This window comes from Hemiscyllium ocellatum, chromosome 2 (genome assembly GCF_020745735.1).
Source record: "Hemiscyllium ocellatum isolate sHemOce1 chromosome 2, sHemOce1.pat.X.cur, whole genome shotgun sequence".
Taxonomy (NCBI): domain Eukaryota; kingdom Metazoa; phylum Chordata; class Chondrichthyes; order Orectolobiformes; family Hemiscylliidae; genus Hemiscyllium; species Hemiscyllium ocellatum.
In genome coordinates, this window is record NC_083402.1 from 80,806,918 (window position 1) to 80,832,147 (window position 25,230).

Genomic DNA, 25,230 nt, shown 5'->3' on the forward strand with positions numbered 1-25,230 from the left:
TACACTCTAAACCTCAACCTGAATTGCAAACCTTGCGAGGATTTCAAGTTTTTTTGAGATAAATTATATCATAACCTTTTTTGCAGTGGAAGTTGATGTTTGTTATTTCTAAATTTGAAGAAAATTTATTTTCATATTTGCACAAAAATAAATTTTACTTTCTCTTGACATGAACTGGTTTTAGTTGTGATTTTCTCTTTATCACACTCATTCCCAACCGTTTTGTTATCATTGTTCTATGTGATTATTAGTGACGTAGAACTGTACAGCACAGGAATGGGCCCTTTGGCCCATGATATTGTACGAACATGACTCCAAATTAAACTAATGCTTTCTGCCTGACCTTGGTCTATGTCTCTTCATTCCTTGCATATTCATGTGCATATCTAAAAGTCCCTTAAAAGCCCCTGTTATATTCTGTCCCACAACCACCATCACTACCCCTGGCAATGTGCTCCAGACTTGTACCACTGTGTACAAAGAAACACTTGCACGTCACATCTCCTTTGAAACTCCCACAACCCCCCTCAACCCTAAATGTCCCCTCGTATTAGACATTTCAACTCCTAGGGAAGGGGGAGGAAAAGAGGAGAGAGATTCTGGCAGTCAACTCTGTCAATGCATCTCATAATTTTAGACTATTTAGCATCCACTGCTCCAGAGAAAACAACCTGAGTTTTTCTAGCCTCACCTTGATAGTTCATACCCTCTAATCTCGACAGCAGCCTGGTCAATCTCTTCTGCACTGTCTCCAAAGCCTTCGCATTCTTCCTGTAATGTGGCAACCAGAATTGAACACAATACTCGAGTGTGGCCTAACCAAAGTCCTATAAAGTTGCACCATGACATCTTTCTGACAAATGCAACCCTGCTATATACAGAGGAACCTCGATCTAAGCAAGTTAATAAGATGTGACCTGCCCTGCACAAAGCTATGACGACTGTCCCTAACTAGGTCATACTTTACCAAATATGTGTAAATCCTATCCCTAAGAATTTTCTCCAATATCTTCCCAACTAGCGATTAGTTTCCTGGATTATCCCTAATCCTTCCTTGAAAAGGCTAACATTAGCTACTTGCCAGTCCTCTGGAACCCCTCCAGTGGTGAGAGATGATATAAGATCTTGGTCAAGGCCTCAGAATTGCCTCTTGCCATCACGATGATCATCAGACCTTGGGACTTATGCATCTTAATGCTTTTCAAAAGACCTAATACCCCTTCTTTCTTGATCAGAAAATTCTCTGAAACTTGCATGCTCCACATTAATCTCACTGTTTTCCCCCCATCTTTCTCCTGGGCGGATACTGACACACAGAACCCATTTATATCTTGCCCACATCCTCTGCCTCCAAGCACAATTTCCTTCCTTTATCCTTCAGTGGTCTTCTCCCTAATTATCCTTTGTTTTTCGTGTGTGTATATGTAGTTTGGGGATTTTCTTAACCCTAGTTGCTAGGGTGATTTCATGGTCCTTTCATGCTCTCCTATTTCCCTCCTTGAGGTCTTTGCTGCTTTCATTATCTTCCTCACATGTCCTGTCTAATTTTAGCTTCCTAAACCTAACCATACTTTTTTCCTTTTTGAAACTCAACGTTCCTCCATTATTTAAGTTTTCATTTATGAACTTAGTTGTGCATTTTTGCTAGGTTTCATTTGACTGAGTGCTATCGTGATGAAGTTCCTTGATTGTTGGGAATTGGTCCTGGAGAATATCGAAGGAAATTGGAATTGTAAACCAGTCGTCAAAGACAGTTAACAGTTCAAACATATGGGAATTCCTTGTTTTCATATTTCTTCAATAGAACTATACTATCAGTTTGTTTGTTAAAACAAGTTTCTTAACATTACGGTTTATAATTAAATATGCTATATAGTCGGTATTGCCTCCTACATCTGTTTGCTTGTACACCTCTTTCTCATGGCCATCCTTCACTGGCCACCAAAAATAATTTCCTTGAGGTATGTTAATTGTTTGTGTTCTACCTCTGTAGAGACTGCTCAAAAGTATACTGCAGTTCTCTGGTTAATTCTCTAGTTTCAGCTATTTTTAGAAGTGAAGCTTTTATTTACCCTTCTTGATAATGTAGGTCTCCGTCCTTGCTCTGATTACTGTACTTTTCCAAGTTACTTTATTTTGTGAATGATATTATGAAGCCTTCTGTAGATTCCCCAAGCAAGCTTCAGTCTGAGCAATTGTCTAGTTTGTGTTCTCGATAAAGCAGAGAATAAACCTGACCCATTTTCCACATTGTCTGAAATTCTTGTTTGACTCTGTTTATGGTGCGGTTCTGTCTAACAATCAGTCACTTGCTATGGCTAACTTATAAGAGCTGCAAGCCAAAGTGCAAATTGAAACTGAAAAGCTCTTCTAGCAAGCAGCCATATAAATTGAAACTTGAGAGCCTCTGTAAGATCTGTCTTAATTTGGAAATGGTAAGCTATGGGTATACTCAAACTAGTTATCAATTATTTTAGAATCTTTCTAGATAAATTTTTGTACTGCATGTCTTATTCTGACTCTGTTAAACACACTGGCAACTAATTTTGGTGGCAATCATTCAAAAGTTCATTACTTTAATTACCTTAGCTTCATGAAATCTTCCCAGAATTAAGCGTTACTTAATAGTAACATAAACGAGATATTTGCAGCATGAAAATCCGTGAATGAAAATGTCTGTCTGTATTAACAAATTCAAGTTGTTACACTCCCAGCAAGGCATGAAAAATTATTATGCATTCATAAAATTTTAGTTCACTTTTGCAGTGAAATTCACTTTAGTCTAGGGATGGTATGACCATCACTTCATTTGTTTTTTTGTATTTTTATACAATAATCCAGAGTGTAAATGTGATTATTTGTCTTAAAAGTGAAATCCTTTCTGTAGTTAGATTCTGTAAACTACAGAGGAACCTCAATTACCCGGCATTTGATTATGCAAATTTTGGATTGTCCAAACAAGATGGCCAGGTTCTGATACTTTGCTAAACTATATTAGCTGGCATTCGATTAACCGAACCAAATATTCCCCATCCGTGTCCTTCAGATAACTGAGGTTCCTCTGTATTCTGTTTTCTGTACAAAATTGAGTTCTGAAGAGCTTTAACTTTTTTTCTCATATGCTGCCAGACCTGAGGTTTTTTCCCTGTGATTTTTTTTCTTTGTATTTAAGATGGCTCTTTCCTCTGCTTCCAAAATCACGCTTTGCATTTGTTGGCCTTATCAATTGTCTCTCCGTTCCAGCCACACCATGCTGTACTCGGATTTGTAGTCAGCTTCCATTTTTTTGCCTGACAATGATGTTTAGCTTGCAACTTGATGAGTTATAACCTGGTGTAAGGGATTAAGCAGGTTTTGTTTTGAAAATGCTTTGTGTTTAGGATTTTCTCTGGGAAGGCATATCTTGTGTGGCAAGCATCAAAATGGTGACCAAATATACCATGAGTTCTCCCTTGTATTCACTATCTCGGTTAATCCCCACTTTTGGAGGGAAGTTAAGATCTTGAGGGTTGAGTTAGACCCCAATGTGAATAGAAAATTCTAAAGACTTTTCCATGGTTAATTAAGTCCCATATTCCAAAAGCCATAACACAAGTGTAACAATTTGAATTGTCAAAATTGTTAATTTGCTTGTCTTTTGTACTATCCAAAATATAAGCAACATAGGCTTCTCTAATGCATTCCAGAATAATTCATTTATTATAAGCAACATTTATTTTTCAGCCAAGTAAGAGAAATGGTTAAAAACTATATCATGCTTAAGAATTAAACTATATCTTTTATACACAGACAAGTCAGTTCTGCAGAGATATAGGTTTTAACAAAAAGCCAAAAAAGGAACTCAAGTACTTTTTATTAATTTAGAAGATAGAATGGTTTTGCTTTTTACAGTACCTTGATTTCCTGTCAATGGAATCAAATTGTTGACTTTCTCAGAATGATGAAAGATCTTTAGACTATGTTTCACGCATACTTCACTGAGCACTCTTCCAGTTGGTTTTACTTGGTTAGCATGAAACAAGAGAGACAGATCTGCTGTTGCCTGCAAGCTTCTGTATCTCTGTCTGTGAAAGGAAACTGCAACTTCGGTCTGTTGCAACATACAGCATAGAATCTAGGATTTTTCCTATTTTGTCCAGCATTGAAGAGTCATAAAATCCACCTCATTTCTCTAAGATTTATTGGACTTGTTTTCCCAAATTACTTGCTTTTCTAGTAAATAACAAATAATCCATATTTTTCATGAAACTTTAAACATTTTGTTTCCAAGAAATTGCATCAGAATTTATCTTCAACCCAGTAATGTCCAAACAGTTTCATGGTTCACTTTTTTCATAGTCCATATACTCCTAAAAATAGTAACCCTGGGGAATCTGCACTCCAAACCCCAATATATCCTTAGAAAGTGCAGTCTACCCTAGCATGCAAGGCTATGCACCAAGTGTTGGGAATAGCATGAAAGATAGGTGTTTAGTGTGGACACAGCTGGGCAAAAGGCACTCTTTCCATGTTGTTAAAACTTGATCACACTGACTTCAGTTGTGTTTTAACAAGATATTTCTGTTGCTTTAACAAAATATCAACTTCACACTAACCACATAAGATGGAGTATACTGGGAGCCTGACAAAACAATGCTGCAGTAAACATTTTAGGTTGGCATATAGACTTTCAATCTAGATATGTGTTGGAAAAGCTGGATAGGTAAAAGAAGTCTTGAAGAGGAATTCATAGAATGTTTGTTGTTGGGATTAGATCTAATTTTGTGCAATGCAATAGGATTAATCAATGACCTCTGAGTGAAGGATCCATTTGTAGCTGTGATCATAATGATTGAATTTTATGATCCGTTTGAGTGAGAGAAGAGATGTATTTTAAGATTAAATGTGGGCAATTGCAAAAGCATGAAACGAGGAGTTGGTGGATTTGAAAATGGCCTGTTCCTGTCCCTGATTCTAATTTGTATGTTCCCATGTTGCTTTTCTGTTATGTAGACTGATCTCATCAGCTGTGGTGGTTTGTATTTTATTTTGTACCTACTCGCCTACCAGGTGAGTTCTGTTCAATTCCTTGATCTACATGAACTTTAAACTGGGCAACTGGCATGTATTTCATTGAGTAGAAGGCTGCTTATGTATGCTAAGTACTACTCCAACTTGGCTGTTTCAGATTAACTACAGTGGAAATGCTATTTTCTTTGGCTGCGGACAGTGGGTGGAGATGGATGTTGTGGTCACTAAATCAGGGGAAAATTTTCAACTAATTTCTGGCATATAATTACAATCAATGAGAACAATGGTATTTGTCAAAGCACTGTTGCAGATATTTATACTTCACCTGCTCATATGTTATGTCTCTGGAGCAGGTAGGTCATGTACCTAGACCTCCTGGCCTAGAGGTAGGAACATTACCATCACACTATAAAAGCCTGTGGAAACAGTGGGTTTGGAAGGGCTAATATTGATTTGAGTGACAGAGTGTCATTATCAACCAACATTTAACTAATGCGTTCTCCATGACAACACCTCTATCTGTTCACTTGCCAAGCAATTGGTACACTGCTGTCTTAGTGTTCTTTTTCCTTGACATCGTTTTTCCTCCAGATTTGCTATGATGAATATCTTTTGAGTCATCTTTTCAGAAAGTTCTGTACTATCAAACACTGATATTGACAGAGTCTGACCTAAGATCAAGTCAGCTGAATAGTCTTTTTAATGTATGCTTTTTGGGCCAAGGTCTGTTGGTTGGTCATCCAAAGACCCAGCTCATGTTCTGGGGACCCAGATTCCAATCTGAATGACATTTGAATTTAGTGAATATCTGGATTGAGAGTCTGATAACCTTCAATCCATTGTAGATTGTCAAAACAAAACACATCTGGTTCACGAATGTCCTTTAGGGAAGGTAGCTACCATTCTTACCTGGTCCAGCCTATGTGTGACTCTATATTCTGAACAATGTGGTTGACCCTTAACTGCCATTTGAGCAATTAGGGATAGGTGATAAATATTGGCCTAGCCATTGACACATTGATCCCATAAATGAATAAAAGTATTCCATATTTTTGTAACATGTGAATAGTTGCAGTTATGCAATACCATATGTTTATGACTAGTGATTCTTCTACTAGGAAGGTAGCTGGTTACTTCAGCACAAGACTGTGGGTCCTGGATACATACCAGAATGCATTCTTGGCAGCAAACAACATGGTGAGCAGTGGTGGCAAGCTGAAGATTTGCTTTAGCTTTGCTGTGCAGCATGCTGATCTGCAGTGGTGATTTGAAGACTTATCTACCTACTTATCCAAAACTGAGCAGTACTGTTGAGATAATGTGTACAGATCTGAGGATTTAATGAACCTTAGCAAAATAAAATCTTGGGGCCACAATCAATGTTGCAGAATGCTTCAAATTAAGACAGGAAGCCTTTCAGAATTGGTAAGAAACGCAAAAAGAGAATAGATGAAGTTTGCAGTTCTGATCAATGGCACAGGCTGCATCACAAGGTGGTGCTAAGAGCTGTCTGGAGTGACAGTTCAGCTGGTGGTTCTGACTGAAGTGAAATAGTCAGAATGAAGCACAGCAAGCTGGGCTAAATGGATAATGCATTATTAAAAAAAGTTGCAACTCCGATCAGGCATGACTACCACAGTATGTAGATACCACAAGGTACAGCTAGAAAAGAAACAGAAGGAACAGGGCTTTGTCAGAAACTTGTCCCTGCCTGAAATCATGGACTCATTAATTAAAAGTGGATTAGTGTTGGTTGCGTTAATGTGAGCTGTTCTGATTCAATGGAAATGGTTTGCTTAAAATTCCTTACAGCAGTGCAAGTTGGGGGATCTTTTGCGAAAGCCATGAAAAAGTGGAATCCTTCAGAAAAACCAAGAAGCTAGCAGGAGCCATTCGTTTCAGCCACACATCATGGACATGCTCCAGTTTGGTCACAATTGATAAGAGTGCTGTCTTTTGATTGGATTTTTTATTGTGACATGTACTGAGATACATCGAAAAGTCCGTTCTGGGCTAATCCAGGCAAATCATACTGTACATAATGTTGTGAAGGTGTACATGTGTACTGTACCTTTAAGACAGAGAGGAAGCTGACCAGGGCTGATTGAAAGCAGAGTGTATGAACAATTTAAAGTAACCATTTGTTTGACAAAGAACTGCTGTGTTGCCAGTATGCAAAAACATTCAAACTTGGCCAATCAGTTGAAATTATGCCCTAGAGACCCAAATCCAATCAAATTTGAATTTTACTGTTTGGAATGACATTGAACCAGTGAAATGATCCAATGTAGTGGGGTATAAGACTGGACATTTTGAACAGTAAGGGGGAGAACAGCAAAGAGCACCCACAAGTACAGACTGCTAGCTGAATAGCTTTCTGTAAGGTACCTGTCCATAAGAAGAAACGTTGTGCAGCAGAAGACTGAAGGGGGGGAAAAAAGGAAAATCTACAACTGGCTGGCTTTTTTTTTAAACTTGATTTTTTTTATATCAGACCAGTATTGTTGAGTGGGAGGTTTTAAAAAAAAAGGCTTAAGAGAAATGTGTTGTAAATAAGTTGTTTTTAATTATTGCTTTGGATTTAAAGAATGCAATTGTTAATTTTTATTTAGTGAGATTGGGAGAATTCTTTGTCTCTTGAAATTTTAAGATTACGGTGTGAGGTGAGCTTCTGAGTCTGGTTTAAATTAGAGGGATTACTGTGTGTCATAACAAGTACATCAAGGTTACAGAGCAGAATGTGAAATATAGCCTTACAGCTGAGAGGGAGGTGCAGAGAAAGATGAACTATAATAAATGAGGTTCATTCATAAGTCTGATACTGGGGAAGAAGCTGTTCTGCAATCTGGCACATTTTTTCAAACTTTTTTGTTTCTTATGCCTGATGGAAGAGGTTATAAATTGGTGGGGGTGGTCTTTGTTTATGTTGGCTCCTTTTCTAAGGCAGCAGGAAGTATAGACAGAGTCAGTGGATGGGAGGTTGGTATGCTTGATGGACTGAGCTGCGTTCACAACTGTGCTGAATTTCCATGTTAAAAAACACACAACACCACGTAATAGTCCAACAGGCTTAATTGGAAGCACACTAGCTTTCTAATCTAAAACAGGAGATAACAATCTAAACATCATGGCATTGACAGAACACATGGGGCTAACACCTTCAACATATTGTCTAGCTATCGCCCATTGTTACAGCTAACTTGAGAATGCAACTTTTTAAAAAAGGTCTTGTGATTTACAAATGAAAGAAGTGAAACTATCATGGTATTCGAACAGATGAAAGACAACAGACAATCAAGGTATTTTTCAATGTATAATTTCAGTTACATCACACTGTAAATTTTTGCTATAAATTCTATGCCTTGGAATTGCGTCCTCCACAATCACCTGATGAAGGAGCGGTGCTCTGAAAGCTAGTGCGCTTCCTATTTAACTTGTTGGACTATAACCTGGTGTTGTGATTTCTAACTTTGTACACCCCAGTCCAACACCAGTATCTCCAAATCCTGAATTTCCATAGTCTTCTGAGGACGCAGAGGCGTTGGTATAGTTTCTTGACTGTTGTGTTCAGAACAAATTGGTGGTATTTACTTTGGGGAACTGGAAGCACTCTAATCCCTCCACCTTGCCACCTTTGATACAGATGAATGACTTTAACTCCATTTACCGAAGTTGGTGACCAGCTAGTTTGTTTTGCTGGCCTCGAAGAGATTGTCTTTACACCATGCCACAAAGTTCTCTTCTCTCCTCTATCTCTTTCCTGTATTCTGTCACATCATGGTTTAAAATCTGAGCAACTTTGGTGTCATCAGCAAACTTATAGTTGGAGTTGAACAGAGTCATTCAGTGCAAATAAAAATCTACTGAACACATTACAAAACCATGGCGGCATACTAAATGGTATTACTAGGAATATTTCATTTCAGAGATGAGCACATCAGAATACAAAATTGGACATCCTGGTGAAAACAATGCCATTTGTTTAAAATGGCATCTAAACATTTGAGTCAGAAGCTGAAGAGAATTTACTTCTGTATGCAGTTTGGACTGCAGTTTATGATCTACACAAATAATTAGGATGGAGCCAAGACTCTGAGCTCTCTGGTGCAAAAGAACTTCACTGGCATTTCTGGTGACTGGTATGTTAGAAACTGAACGCTTTCATTGTAAAACAATAGGTCACTTCCAGAATGTATGTTGCACTAGGACACAGACATGGAAAAGCAATAAAAACTACCCCACAGCTAAATGAGAGAGAACAATATCCAGCTGAATTCAAGCCTAAAATGATTCCTGATTTGCTTTTGATTTTTATTGAGCGCATATGTGTTTTGTTTTGTGTAGCGTACTTTGGTTGTATGCCTCACTCGCGACTCATTGACAGAAAGAACTGCGCACTTTGTCAATTATTCTGCATTGTATGGAGTTCTGTGGTTGTGATTAGAAGATCCAAATTGTGAGCCAAGTCCTGGCCTTGTGCTTAACTGTTGGTCAGAATGTTCCTATTTCTCATTATCCACACCATTCTGTTTAATGAACAAATTATTTTAAGGTGGAAGAACTTTGTTCCACTGCTTGAAGTCTGATTTTAGAGGTACCATTTGCCTGCCCTATGCCCGAAATGTCAATTCTTCTCCTGCTCTTCTGATGCTGCCTGACCTGCTATGCTTTTCCAGTGTCACACTTCTTTTGACTGTTTCCAGTATGACCCCAATTTATCTTCAGTCAGGTTATCAACAAAAACCAAAATGTTACCATGCTATTTCATGTCATTCAGTATGCAATTGTGAAAGTTTGATTTATTATATATTTATTCTATATTGTTACCAACTAGGCAAGTCTAACATGCTATGCTCTGGATGTGATTTGATTGGTCATTAAATGAAACGCACTTAATTCTTGCACTCAGTTGCAATACAAATAAAGAGAGTTGGTCTTTGGGAACCTGACTGCACCATTCATGCTGCTACTATTGTTATAACTTGAAGAAAAACAACTCAGAAGCCAGCACTCCCCTTTCTGGCACAACCAAATGACTTCCTGTTTTCTCGTTGTAGTCAGCTACTGAAGCATACTTGCCTTTCCTGTACCAAATTGGAATGCAAACATCTTTGGTCTACTCGCTGCTTAACGCATTGAGGCTAAAAAGCCTTTAGGCTTACATTCACCCCCGTTTCCCATGAAGTACACTGAGTCAAAGCTGTTTGTCCAACGATTGCTCTCCACCATTATGTGCACACTTCTTCAGTCTGAATAGCTTTGTTTGCCACTTGTAGTTAGGTTTAAATGAGATATTGCCCGTGATAGCAACTGGTTTTGACAGTGCTCTCTACAATGAATCCAATGTGTGAAAAATATTCCAAGGTCAAGAAAATATCACTGGTCATTAACTGAGATTTTTTTTCAGTGTAAAGCCTGAACAATTCTAAGTTTCTAAGCAGCCGTGCAACATCAGATCTAAGAAAAATTGTTGGACGTTGATAGCTGCTTAAGCTGAAGGTTTCATTTGCATGCAATGCATTTTAACAATAGACTGAAGAGTTCACGGTTTTGTCTTTGTTTTCCAGGTCAGGTGAGAGTTTACAGAGCTCTGTTTGCATTTGAACCCAGAACAGTAAGTACTTGTACTGAAAACTATATTGCTGTTGGTAAATAGCCATGTGATTCCTCCTAGGGATCACCAGGAGACAAGGGAGACAATAAACAGGAAATGAGAGGCTAATTCACCTAAACACCCATGATGGGAAAAAGCTGCAATCTATTACTGAGGAGATTATAGTGGAGCACTTTGAAAATCTCAATGGAGACGGGAAGCGTCAGCATGGTTTTGTAAAAGTGAAACTGTCTGTGACTGGTTTGTTGGAGGAATTAACAAGCAATATGGATAAAGGGGAATTATTGGATGTACTGTTCTAATTCTCAAGATGTTTGACAAGGTGCTGAATCCCAAGTTGTGATCCAAAATAAGCATGCATAAGTGGCAAGATATCAACACTGATCTATGGATAGTCGGGTCATAAGTTGTGGGTGGGCATAAATGTGTCATTTTTGGGTTGGCAGGATATGACAGGTGGTGTACTGCAGCGACCAATGTTTGTCCTCAATTGTTTACAACAGAATAAATGAGTTGGATGAAGGGACGATGTCTGCTCAATTTCCTGGTCATACAAATTTATGTAGAAAAGTAAGTTGCAAAGAGGACATAAGCAGAAGTTAAGTGGGTTGGCATAAAATTTGCAAATTAAGTATAATGTATGAAAAAGTGGACTGCTCCACTTGAGCAAGAATTATTGAAGGGCATAGCTTTTGAAATTACAGCAGTTGCAGAACTGAAAGGATCTGGTGTCCTTGCGCACGCACACCACAAAACAGTTAGTATGCAAGAACACTAAGCAATTCGGAAAGCAAACAAAACATGATGCTGAATGGTCAGTTTCCCTTGTGGGAGTGATTAGAACTAGGTGACACAGCTTAAAAGTAATGGATTTCCCTTTTAAAATGAGATTAACGTTTTGAAGGCTGCTAGTCTTTGGAATGATATTCTCCAGAAAACAGGGGAGGTTGCATTGTGATTACAAAAGACAGGCAGATAAATCCTTGGCGAAAAAGATTAAAAATCTCTCAACACCAGGTTATAATCCAACAGATTAATTTAGAGCAGCACTTGGAAAGCTAGTGATTCCGAGCTTTCGACTAAACCTGTTGGACGATAACCTGGTGTTGTGATTTTTAACTTGGTACGCACCAGTCCAACATTGGTGCCTCCAAATCTTGACTAACAAGGGAGTCAGCTGTTATCAGAGCCATAATCCGATGCTGTTACTGAATGGTGAAATAAGCTCCATGTACCAAATGGCCCATTTTGTTGCTAATTTGTGACAGAGAATTCTGATCCAAAATAACTTGAATGTGAATGTTTCAGGCATTATATACTGTGTTCTTGAAAGCACATGATTGCCAGCAGCACAGTAGTTGTGACAAAGGTTGTTGTGTATTTTTTATATGTAGTAACTAATTGAGTTTTACACTGCATGCATGGCCAAATTTCATGAAGGGCTTACAGTGCAGTTGAGTAACATCTCATCCAGTCTGGAGAAGAAATAAGTCCAACTTAGGTATTCTTTGCTTAAATAATACTTGCATCTCTAAACCAATACATTAGTTGCAAAACACTTAATAAATGCTTAAAATGTAGTTAATACATAAATTGCATGTATGTAAGTTTGTGTTCTTGACAGTCTCACTTGAGCATTTCAAGTTTAATTCAAAATGAAATTTATGTTCTATTATTTCCTTAGCTATGTGTTAGTTTGGTTTAATGGATTTTTCTGATTTTCTTTACTCTTAACTACTGTTTTCAGAATAGAGTATCATGGTTTGGATCTTGATGCTTTAATAAGTTGTTCTTGCTACTCAAGTTCCATCTTGTATTGCAGTTCTCTTGAGTACATTAGGAATACTCAGTTGCAACCATCACTTAAAAATGGATTGATATTGATATCTCCAATCTAAATATGAGCTATCATAAAAGCAAAAAAAAATTGCATGCTAGAAATCTAGCATAAAAACACAAATTGCCTTAAAATACTCCAGGTATTGAAACATTTATGAAGGGAGAAACATTTTAACACTGAGTCTCATATGACTGGCGTCCTTCAGTTTGATCAGTTTATTTTTGACTGCAGAATGCATCATGTTCTGATGTTTTTGCTTTTAGACAGTGCAGTCTTTTAGTTTGTCATTTTTTAATTAAGTCATGTGATGTCACTAGCTGGACCAACATTTATTCCCCATCCCATGAGGTGGTGGTAGTGAACTGCCTTCTTAAACCACTGCTGTCCGTAACTCTTATTTGGTTCTCATGCTTTGTTATTTTCTACAATTATTTCCAGCCCCGACACCTTTTGTTCCATAACATGTTTTCATTGCTCTCTAGTCTATTCCAGACCTTTCTTAATATATCTGACTGTCTCCCCTCTCCACACTTTGACATGAAATACATTATATTTTCATCTCACTTCCGCTCTGAAGTGTGATGTTGGACTTGAAGTACTAACTGTTTCTCTCTTTTTCTGTCTGCAGACACTGTTGGGTTTTTCAGCTCTTCGTTTTTGTTATCTGTTAAAAGAAAATTAGCTATCTCCTTTTTAATAATATTAAACTGGTAATGGTTAAAGTGAAATTCAAACTTCCTGTTACTAGCCTGAAAGGTGACGTCAAAATTATATTTTAAAATAATCTTTTAATACTCACTAATCCTTGTCACAGCTTATTCTTTTAACTACTGAACATAATTCATAGTCATACAGCATGAAAACAGACCCTTTTGGGGCAACTTGTCAATGCCAACCAAATTTCCCAAACTAAACTAGTCCCATTTGCCCACATTTGGCCCATATCCCTCCGAAACCTTTCCTATTCATGTACCTGCTCAAATGTCTTAAATGTTGAGCTATACATGCATCTACCACTTCCTCCGGCAGTTTGTTCCACATATAAACCACCTGTGTTTGAAAATGTTGCCCCTCAGGTCCCTTTTTTTGCATCTTTCTCTTCTCATATGCTCTTTAGTTTTGAACTCCCCTCTCCTTAGGAATAAAACCTTGGCTACTCATCCTATCTACACCCCTTGTGATTTTATAAAGCTCGATTTAAGGTCACCCTTCAAACACTAGCAAAAAAAAGTCCTAGCCTTCCTTACAACTCAAACCCTTCAGTCCCAGTAATATCACGTGTATCTTTTCTACACGCAATGCCATTTAATAATGTCCTTCCTGTACCAGGGTGACCAGAACTGTACACAGCACTCCCAACGTGGTCTACTAATGTTCTGTACAACCACAAAATGACATCCCAAGTCTTGTATTCAATGGTCTAAGCAATGAAAGCAGGCATGCCAAACACTTTTACTACCCTGTCTACCTGTGATGCAACTCTGTGAGCTATGTACCTGGACCCCTTGGTCTCTGGTCTATAACACTGTCCAAGGCCCTACCGTTAGTAATGTAAGCCCTGTCTTTCACTGACGATCCAAAATTCAATTTTGTTGCATTTTTAGTCCTTTAAAGTAGACATTGTATGGCTTCCAGGAGAAGTCAGTCAAAGTGTTTCATTGCTCCGAAGGGTATAGTTCTGTTTGTTTCCTTTCCCAATAGTATTTTCCACTTGGAGTTTCTTGGAGATGCTTCTTTTTAACTTCACCTTCCAGCTGTGTTGTACGGCCACACCAAAAAGCTTTGAAAGTGAGCATCGACATGGTGAATGATAGTCAGCATTTTCTCAACTCGGATGTTGGTCAAGTCTGCACCTTTAGCTTCTGGCTCTCGCCTTCCCTTCCCAATGGACTGCAGGTCACCCATGACATAAACTGAAACTCCCTCCGTGGCAACTCCTGGATTAGTTGGGAAGCCTGTAATCTGATCTGAAAAGTTCTCCATTCTCCTTCTTCCCATGACAATGGGAAATGTGTTAGTCCTATGTTCAGAAATGGCTGTGGATAGCAATTTTTGTTTGCCAATGCTTTTACTTTAAAACCAAATGAACAAAACTAAACACTATGGATTACAATGTGATACCAGTAGTGTTTTTGAGTTCAAAAGACCTGGGTCATTTTTATTATGGACTCGAACAGTTCTCATTGTTTCCAGACGTTAATCATTTGCATCTCCCTTTCAATAACACATTGTAACTTTGTCTTCTTTTGACATAGCAACCTAATCATTTGGGTTTACTGTCAGACATGATTCTGTCCATTTAACCTATGTGTAAAGTTTGTTTCAAATCTTGGTATTCCTTAATCCAAAATAGCTGTTAAATATTATAATAATGTAAAGGGGAGGTATGAAAATGATTTTAACTCAAAAAGTTCAACAAAAGTTTTGCTTGGCTAAGTATTTAAAGCAATGCATCTTTAATTAGAAATAGCATCTCTGGTGAGGCCTCCTAAAGGCTCACTTGCTAGACTGTGATGTTCCCAATGGGTGCTATTATATGGCAAATAATGGACATGTACTAAAGCTAGCTGGAGGGCACTATTGGAGTTGTGGGATTTTAGGACAATCCAATTTCAGACTGGTTGCAAATTTCCCAGAAAATATTGATTCTTAGTGTCCAAACATGTTGGATTAAGGCTAAACTCAGTTTGAAATCATGGCCTGCCATTCCTGACCATGTTCATTCAAAGTGCTTTGACTCCTTTGAGCCAATTTAGTAACGAGGAGACATCCATTGAATGTCATCTTGTTGATTTAAAAAGTGATATTTTTGAAAATTGCGAAATGTGGAGAGGAGGTTGGCAGGATGACGCATCAATGGAAACTAAATCAAAGTCTTTTCCTTCCTCTATGACTAAAGCAACAGTGCAGAATTCAAAATTAAGTGCAATTAAAGCAAATACAGTAACGCATCATTTAGGCACAGATTCCCAAGTCAAAGTTGTTCAGCATACAGGGCGTGAGAACTACTGATTTTAACTAGGGTACTGAATTGAATTGCTTAATAACTGGTTTTGTCATGTAATGACTGCTTAAACCAAACACATTTTTCAAATGGTTTGCAAACAAAAATGTTGAGCAATGCACTTCTCTTAGGAAGTGCATTATCCCAACTAGATTTAAAAACATGCTGCTGCCATTGTGCTTTGTGAGTAGATTACTAAAAGCCGGATATGTCTGTTGCTGCAAATACTTCCTGTACCAGACAGAACTGGTGCAACAAAAAGTCCACAATTAACTTTAAATTTATTTAGTTATTCTGGAAAAAAAAATTCCTATACTTGAGATAGGAACTGTGATTAAAAAACTGTAGAAAGGGTAGTGATTTTAAAAGTTCCAGAAAATTCAGTCGTATCAGGTCCTGCATATTTTGCGTGACTGAATGAAATTTTGGGACTATCCAATGTCCTGATGACTGAACAACTTTGAAAAATAGTTTGTGTCCCTGCTTTCACCTTTTCCTCACTAACATTGTGAGGGAGAGTGCGGAGGAAATTTTGCAAAGTCTTATTCTTGTTTTGGCAAACACCAGTCTTATGGCATTACGCTGCATGCAGAAACCTGTCTCTCCCTAACTTTTTCCCCCCCCTCTTTTTTTCCCCCCCTCTTTTTTTTCCCCCCCCTCCCCAAACATGGCTAAGGGAGTTGTCACAAGTGTTCCATGCCATCAGCTTAATTTATTTTCACTGTTTCATTGGTTGTTGGGTAGACCAGCATTTGCTCATTCTAATGTACCTGTAAGAGAAGGTTTGAGTTGCCACCTGGAACCACTGCATTCACTCTACAGTGTAGATGTACTCTGAATGCTGTGAACAAATGTGAATCTGGATCTTGACCTGTTGACTGGAGGAATGATTGTTCTTAGTAACATTCAAATTACGCAATGGCAAGCACACTTGTTGCTGGTAGCTACAACATTACTGGGGCCAATTCAATTAAGAGGGTCACCATTGAGGGAAAATGTTGCCTCAGTGAATGGATTAGAGAATCTCAGGAGCGACATCCACTCATGGGTTGGTTCATGCTTGCATTTACTAAGGCTAGAACCTAAGGGTGGGGCATTGTGGGTAGAGCTACTGGACAAGAAAATGGGCAAGGCTGGCAACTAGGGTCAGAGACCTGGCTGTGGCCCAGCTAGAGAATGGGAAGTGAGGGTGGTCCCAAGGGTGCAAGGCTGGAGGCCAATGATGGCAGCGATGTGACCAAAGATCAAGGCCATGAAGGGGGAGTCTGGGAGCGAGGTGGCAAAGGGAAAAGAGCAGTTTTGTTTTCACTGCAGGTTGTAATCATGGTACGTTGCTTGGAGGGAAAACTGGTGTACTGGAGGCTGAGGTGTTTCCCAAGCAACTGCTCTTTTATGGTACTTTTTCGAAGAGGCCTTGATGGTTTGCTGCTGTGTATCAATGGTTCAGGCTGCTTGGAGCTCTAGTATAAAGGCAGTAGAAGTATACTTTAGGGAAATCAGGAGGGTAAAAAGGGAACATAGCTTTGGCAAATAGGGTCAAGGAGAATCCAGAGATTCTACAAATACATTAAGGATGAGTAACTAGGGAGAGAATAGGACCCCTCCAAGATCAGCAAGAATGCCTCTTTGAAACCGTAGGTGATAAGGAAGCTATGGATGAGTACCGTGCATCAATATCTAGTGTGAGAAAAGATATAGAAGCTAGAGACCTTTTGGAAGCCAAATAGCAACATCTTTACAAATGTCCATAGTGCATAGAAGCAGGCATTAGAAGGGATTGCTGGACCCTTTACTGAGATATTGGTCTCATCAATAGCCATAAGTGAGGTGCCTGAAGACAGAAGATTGGCTGACATGGTGCCACTGGTCTATAATTCCCTGGCTCGCTCTTACACTTTTCTTAAATAGTGAGCATGATATGTGTTGGAGGGGACTGCAAGGGTCACAATTTACAGGTATTCTCAACGATAAGGACTGATAGTCAACATGCCAGTTCATAGTTCTTTGAAAGTGGAGTCATAGGATAAAGAAGGCATATGCTTTTATGATTGGTCAGTGCATTGTGTGGGAGTTCAGAGGTCATGTTGCGGTTGTACAGGACATTGGTTAGGCCAGGTTTGGAATACTGCATTGATTCTCATCTTCCTGCTATGGAAGGATGGTGTGAAACCTGAAAGAGCTCAGAAAAGATTTTCAAGTATGTCGGGTTAGGGCATTTAAGTCATAAGGAGAGGCTGCATAGGATGGTGCTATTTTTCCTGGTGTACTGGAGGCTGAGGTGACCTTGTAGAGGTTAATAAAATCATGAGGGGCATGAATAGGGTAAATAGCTAAGGTCTTTTCCCCAGGATGGGGGAGTCCAGAACTAGAGGGCATAGGTTGAAGATGAGTGGAGAAAAGACATATAAAGGACCTAAAGGGTAACATTTTCAGAGGGTGTTGCATGTATGTAATGAGCTACCAGAGGAAGTGGTGGAGAAAGTGAGGACTGCAGATGCTGAAGATTAGTGTGTGTGGTGCTAGAAAAGCACAGTAAGTTAGGAGCAATGTTTCAGGCACAAGCTGTTTATCGGGAATTCATCAAGTGATGGAGGCTGATACAATGACAACATTTCAAAAGGCATCTGGGTGTGTATAAAAATAAGATGGGTTTAGAGGAATATGGGCAAACAGGACTAGGTTAATTTAGGATATTTGGTTAGCATGATGAAATGGACCAAAGGCTCAGTTTCCATGCTGTACAGCTCTGTGACGTGTGCAGTTGAAGCTGCACTCATCCAGGCAAGTGGGGAATATTCCATCACACTCCTGACTTGTCTCGTTGGTTAATGACAGTTCATGGTTGATAGTATCCTCCAGTATGTTGTTAGTGGGGGATTCGGTAATGGCAAAACTGGAATGTCAAGGATAGTGATTGGATTCTCTCTGACATTTGGGAGATGTGTATGGTATCTGTCTGTCTACTTATCTGTCCCAGTCTTTGTGCATTTGGGTATGGACTGCTTGAGTATCTGAGGAATAAAATGTCACTGATTCTGACCTTATTGATCAACATGATTTGGAGGTGTTGGTGTTGGACTGGGGTTAATCACACAATACCAGCTTATAGTCCAACAGGTTTACTTGGAAGCACTAGCTTTTGAGGTGCAGCCTCTTCGTCAGATGGTGATGAAGAGCTAGTGTTTCCAGATGAACATGATATTGTGATTTGTAACCTTATTGATGGAACCAGCAGCTATATTTTTGTTACTAATGGTTGACAAATATAATCAAGTAACTTCAGACCAGTTATTCACATGGTATTAACGAAAAAGTAATAGGATTTTTTTGTTGCATATTCTAGGTTACTAAAGAAATGAGTTTTGCTGACTGCTCCTTAATTTCTTGGAAGATAATGTAAATCATTCATTCAATAGAAGATGTCAATGTGACACATTTCAATTGTTTCTTCAGAATTCTCTTCCTAAAAGTCTACATGAAAGAAACGAAAAGCTGTTGGGATTAAGGCTAGAGTAAGGAAGTTGGCATTGTGAAAAAAAACTGTGATATTAAACTGTGGTCCCATGTACTTTGGAAGAGAATGCAAAGAATTGCTTCTGTTGTCTGATTGAACATGGCTGTCCTGATCAGTCCTACCAAAAACAGACAATTTTTTTGCTTTTTTTTGGCGGGGGGATGGTCTTGTCAATGTGCAAGTGAGTGCACCTCAAAAATAAGCAGAACAAATCATTTACAAATATTTTAAAAGTTTGACTTTTTTTTTGAAGATAACTGCCTCTTTTATTTTTACTTGAGAAATGCTAAGGATTGTCACAGCCCTAACCATAGTTCTGCAACTAAGAAAATCAACACATACACCCCATGTTACGGAACTGCTAAGTTCACCATTGGTATGTACTTTCATGTACACTATTCCTCTACATTGACTGTCCTTCCCACAGTACTTTTACAGTTTCAACTGTGGAACAATTTGCAGCTAGTATATCCTAGCCTCATTTAGACACACAGGTATATAACTTAACTTACTTTTCAGTGAAATAGATATGATGATACAGATGCAAGTACAATGGATTTTGATAGATTTACACTTTTGCAATCTCCAGTTGCATGATCAGAAGTGCATTTATCAGACTATCCGACTCTTAGCAAAAACAAACAATTTACAGTTGCGACAAAAATGAGGTTTAAATTGTTGAAAAGTATAATTAAGATAATTTAAATAATGCACTTAATGTAATCCGCAGTACTACATAAGTGTGGATCATGTGTACAAAGCAGCTTGTTCAGCATGGTTGGTTTGATTCTGTAATTATCTATAGCTTCACATCAGATCAGCTACCTTCAGAATGTAGCCAAACAGTTTGAGCCTCCACCATCAAGTCCTTCCAACAGACTCCAGTGGCAAGCATTAGAGATTCTTGGTAGTCATGATGAAAAGGCAGGTAGAGTCTCTGCCATCAGTATCCATACTACAAAGACTAGAAAATTGTATTTTGTCAAAATAACTCAACTGTCCTGAGTGAACTACATAAATGAGAGTTTGTACTAACAAATTAATACAATGAACTGTATTTTTAACTGCAGCTATTCAACAGCAAATCTAACAGCTGAATTATATCTTCAACAGTCAGATTTGTCCAGTACCTACAGCATGTTACCCCAAAAAAGCTGCAATATGCTGCAAGTTAATACTTTCTATTACAACTAAGTTTTCACTTGTCAAGATGTGCAAGTCTAATGCATTCATCACATTTTGGAATTATGACTGCAGTTTTTCTTTACAAAAAGCATTTTGGAATTTAATACTTAAATAGTTGGAATTAAAATAAAAAGTGAAATTACACAGTGTGCATTAAAGCTGAACAAGCCATGCTAAAGGAATCCATTGCCTCATTCCAGGCTCATTTGCTATGATCACCAAAAGACAATGAAGAATTCAGCATATTGTCACACATTTTAAAACAAGGGATTGAGTTTCAGAGCCATAAGGCTGTGCTGCAGCCACTTTTTTGGAGTATTTTGTACAGTTCTGGTCACCACATAGGAAGGATGTAGAAGCTTTAGGAAGGGTTCAGAGATTTACTAGGAAGTTGCCTGGTATGGAGGGAAGGTCTTTTGGGGAAAGGCTGAGGGATTTGAGGCTATTTTTGTTAGAGAGAAGGTTGAGAAGTGACTTAATTGAGACAAGATAAGAGGGTTAGATCAGGTGGACATTGAGAGATTTTTTTCCTAGGATGGTGATGGCTAGCACAAGGGGGCAAAGCTTTACTTTGAGGGGTGATAGATGTAAAAGGTAGTTTCTTTACTCAGTAGTAGGGGTGTGGAAAGCACTGCCTACAAGAGTTGTAGACTTCCAATTTTAAAGCCGTTTAATTGGTCATTGGAAAGGCATATGGACGAGAATGGAATTGTTGGTTAGATGGGCTTCAGATTGGTTTCACAGGGCGGTGTGACATAGAGGGCCTGTACTACACTATAATGTTCTATGTTCTACATCGCCTATTTTCACATCCACTGAAATTATGACAATTCTATTCATGTCTAAGAATTGATTTGGAAAAGATGAAACAGGTAGGATTTAAACACGCGACAGAGTATATCTAGGGCTAGAAGTAACATTTTTGCATTCAGATTTTGCTTTGGGAAGTAACCAGAAAGAAATCTGCTGTTAAACAAGTCAGTCAGGGCATGAAGGTTGTTAGACCAAAGGGTCTGTTTCCATACTATATGGAAATAAAGGTAAACTTGTTTTGACTGTTTTACTGGACTTTAGCTGAGAAAGAAAATGCTTCAAAAAAATCTCATTTTGCATTAAAATTTTTCCATATCTACCTTCAAAACTCTTGAAGTCGTATTTGTCTTTCTCATGTATGTACTGTCACAATATTCACTTTGGCTCAGGAAATAATGTAGCATATTTGTGCTGTGCTATCGGGTGTTTAGAAATTGGATAGCAATGAATCACTCCAGAACATCAACTGTTTGGATTGCATGCAAGAGTGACCAGTATCAGACAAGATCATGTGTAAGGTCAAAGAGCATTCTCTAACAGCACTTCAAAATATAGAAATAAAGCAATCCTGACAGAGGAAGAATTTTGTGGTGTTATTGAAAGTTTGGCTCTAAATGTGAAGATGTTGAAAGTTAATGAAATTCGAGGAAGGGGCACAAGATGGCTGAAGACTCTACTACCAATGATGGTGCAAAGGGAGACCTTACACACAGGGTATGTGCCACAGGACTACAGTATTAGCAGAATGAAAAGAGGTACCTATCTGAAAGAGATTGCAGACATTGGAGAAGATGATCTTGGGAAAATTAGAAAGTAGTATTTAAATTCTAAGTATTGTTGCAAAGGTGTTCAATGTTTAATAATAACATAGTTGGTTTCAAAATGGCATAAGCAAACACAAATTTTGGCCATGTGACAAAATCATGAACAGCTGGAGTTTGGGGAAGATGTGAGATCAGCAAGAGTATTGCAGTTAATCAAGTAGACACTATTCCACCTATATAACCTGATGTATGGTGGTCGTGCTACTGTTCAAATTTGGAAGCTCTTAGTCTAAAATCTGTCAGTTACAATTTTTCATCCGCAATGCTCAAGTGTTTTTTTGTCCTGACTGACGTCAATCAGCACAATTGTGATATTTGCTTTTCTCAGGCCGATGGGTCACTTGTATATGCATGGCTAATAATCCTTGGCCTTCTGTGTGTAGATTTTGATGGTGTAGTTTAGTGTCTTTTGTGCTTAGAGAAATTTACGATAGGATGGGTAATTACATAAGTATTTATATATGTCAGCACTTTGAAATGAATTGCTTGTTTTGTATTATGACTTCTGTATGTTTGTGAAATTGTTAATGACACACAACCACAATGTATGAATTCAATATTTATGATCCAATTAGCTATTTTACTTGAAAATGTTATGAAGATGTGAGCCAAATATTTGTCTCATAACATTGGCTAATTCATTGTTAGATTTTAATAATATAGAACTCTCTATAGAAAAGGTTTGTAAATGGGTAAAAAGCACTGGGGACAATAACAATGTGGCATGTGCACAAGTAGGAGTTTGAATTGAGACATCCAGTTGACAAGATGAAAGCCGTGCTGGTAAAATCAGGCCTGGCAGCATCTATGGAGAGAAATGAGTGAAAGTTTTGAGTCTAATTTGATTCCTCTTCAGAACTGAGGAAGAATTAGATTGGGCTAAACTTGTTCCTCTTTGTTAGATGCTGCCAAATCTTCTGTTTGTCCAGTCAACAAGGCTTTTGGATAAAGATAATGAGACCTAGTTGTGGTCGCAAAAAAGTAACACTATATGGTCTTGAGTCTAGTAAGAGATCTTGCCTAAAGAGTAACAGCTTTTGGCATCCTGTCTTCCTTTGGAAATTATCTCCAATGTGTGAGCTGAAATCTCTCCCTTTTTTACCACTTGTTACCATTCATAGAAGATTCCTGGAAAGGAATTGGGAATCTACCTCTATGTTCAGCAGAGTTGAGCCAATTACACCTGTTCCAGGAAGATACACATCATTGGCACAGGGGTATGTGCAGAAGAATGTTGAGTACAGAATACCATTTGGATCATTTGTTTAAACTTTTCTCCTCAGTTTAGCTATTGCTCAGCCAAAGTTCAGTTTTCTTTGTTTTAGCTCAGGCATGTATTGAATTTTTGGAAAGCTAGTTACGTATTTGCACAACTCACATTGCTTGTCCTTTGAGTAAAATCTTATAGATTGACTGACTTTTTCTGAGTATAGTCTGAGGCCTGTATAATTATCTCAATGGTTAAATTAATGATGAGAGAAGGATAGAGACTAGAGGGAATCTTGTATCCCTCCAAACTCGTTCACCACAATTCAGTGTTAACTTTGGACTGATAACTGCTTAACTCGATGTTTTTGTCTTTTCTTTAGCCCGATGAACTATACTTTGAGGAAGGCGACGTACTTTACATCTCAGATATTGTAAGTTCTTGGTCAATTGTATATCATTGTTTAATTATACATTTCAAGATTTATTGATCAGTAATCTTAAATAATTTCTTTCTGATGTTAAGAGTGATCCCAATTGGTGGAAAGGAACATGCAAAGGCCGAACAGGATTAATTCCAAGTAACTATGGCAAGTATAGTGGATTGTGCTAATATTTTCAATTATTTTTAAAGTTATGACTAGCAATAACAGGTGCGTTTCTTAATGTGTTTGATAGAAGCCCAAAATTGTTGACTCGAGCGTCGAATTAATACCACATCTTTAGGCTGAGAACCAGAGTCAAGTTCTAAGCATTCTGAGACTCTGTCCGAAAATCTCATTTATGTTACAGTTATAATCATGCTCTTCTCTCCCATGGGTTTCTGAATTAATCAGGTTTTTCACAGCCGTCATAAATAGTCCATATTTTTTTCAAAGAAAGAACAATGGGTGCTGGTGATGTTCAATGACCTCCCCAAACACTTAATTGATGGTATAATGGGCAGTGAAGAAGGTTATCTAAGATGACAAAAACACCTTGATCAATTGGGTCAATGAGCTGACAAGTGGTAGATGGAGTTTAATTTGGATAAATGTGAGGTATTGCATCTTGGTAAAACAAACAAGGGCAGGGCTTACACAATTAATGGTAGGGCCCTGGTAGTGTTGTAGAACAGAGACCAAGAGGTTCAGAAACATAATGTTTTGAAGTTTACCTTGCATGTAGACACAGTCATTAAGGAAGGAGATGTTTTGTATGCTTGCCTTCATTGCTCAGACCTTTGAGTGTACAAGTTGGGACTTGAAATTGAGGTTGTACTTACACTGGTGAGGCCTCGTAGGAGAATTGTGTGCAGTTTTAGTTGCTGTCGTATAGAAGGATGGTGTTAAGTTGTAGAGGGTTCAGGATGTTGTCAGGAATGGAGAGAGTGATAAAAATTGGTTGGGACTGCTTCACTGGAGCATAAGAGGTTGAGGGGTGATTTTCATGAATTTTACAAAATCATGAGGGACATAGATAAGGTGGAAGAAAAAGCCTTTTCCTGAGGGTGTGGGAGTTCAACACCAGATTATATTTTTAAGGTGAAAGAAAGTTTTTACAAAGGACACATAGGGTTTTTTTTTTAAACAAATGGTTTGTGTGTGGAATGAAATGCCAAAGGAATGGTGGTTGCAAATAGTTACAACATTCTAAAAACATTTGGATAAGTACATGAATAGGAAAGGTTTGGAGGGAAATAGGCCAAACTTGGGCAAGTGGGACAAGTTTAATTTGGGAATGTGGTTGGCAAGGACCAGTTGAACCAATGGGTCTGTATGACCAGATGAGTCCTCCTCAAACAAAGAGAAACTTGGACAAACTCAGCAGGTCTGGCAGCATCAGTGGGAAGAAGGGCTTATGCCCGAAACATCGAATTTCCTATTCCTTGGATGCTGCCTGACCTGCTATGCTTTAACCAGCAACATATTTTCATCAGTGGGAAGAATGTAGACCTAACATTTCAAGCTGGGTGACTCTATCAAAACTTAGTGGATAGTTAAAACTGGAAAGGGTAGGTAGAGATGCAGCTGAGAGAAAAGCGTGAAAGGAGTCCATAAACAAGGAAATAATGGATAGGTGGTCAGGTCAGTAGAAAAACTGAATAAGAGATATTAAGAGTTAAGAGTCAGAAAATGAATTGGCTGTGCTGAATGCAACCCATATAATGTGGTAATAGGCCTGACTGTGGGTATAAATGGGTGACTGTGTGAAAAGCAACCCTTGGCAGAACAAGATCTG

General features: G+C 38.4%; 1 protein-coding gene across 1 annotated transcript in view; it reads left to right on the forward strand.

Moving 5' to 3' along the window:
- ostf1 (osteoclast stimulating factor 1) overlaps nt 1–25,230 on the forward strand; it is an 84,146-nt gene that overhangs the window by 8,848 nt on the left and 50,068 nt on the right. Inside the window, exons 2-4 of the mRNA XM_060845066.1 lie at nt 10,578–10,624; nt 23,394–23,444; nt 23,537–23,600. Coding sequence (XP_060701049.1) covers nt 10,578–10,624; nt 23,394–23,444; nt 23,537–23,600 — 162 coding nt within the window. The remainder of the gene's footprint in view (nt 1–10,577; nt 10,625–23,393; nt 23,445–23,536; nt 23,601–25,230) is intronic.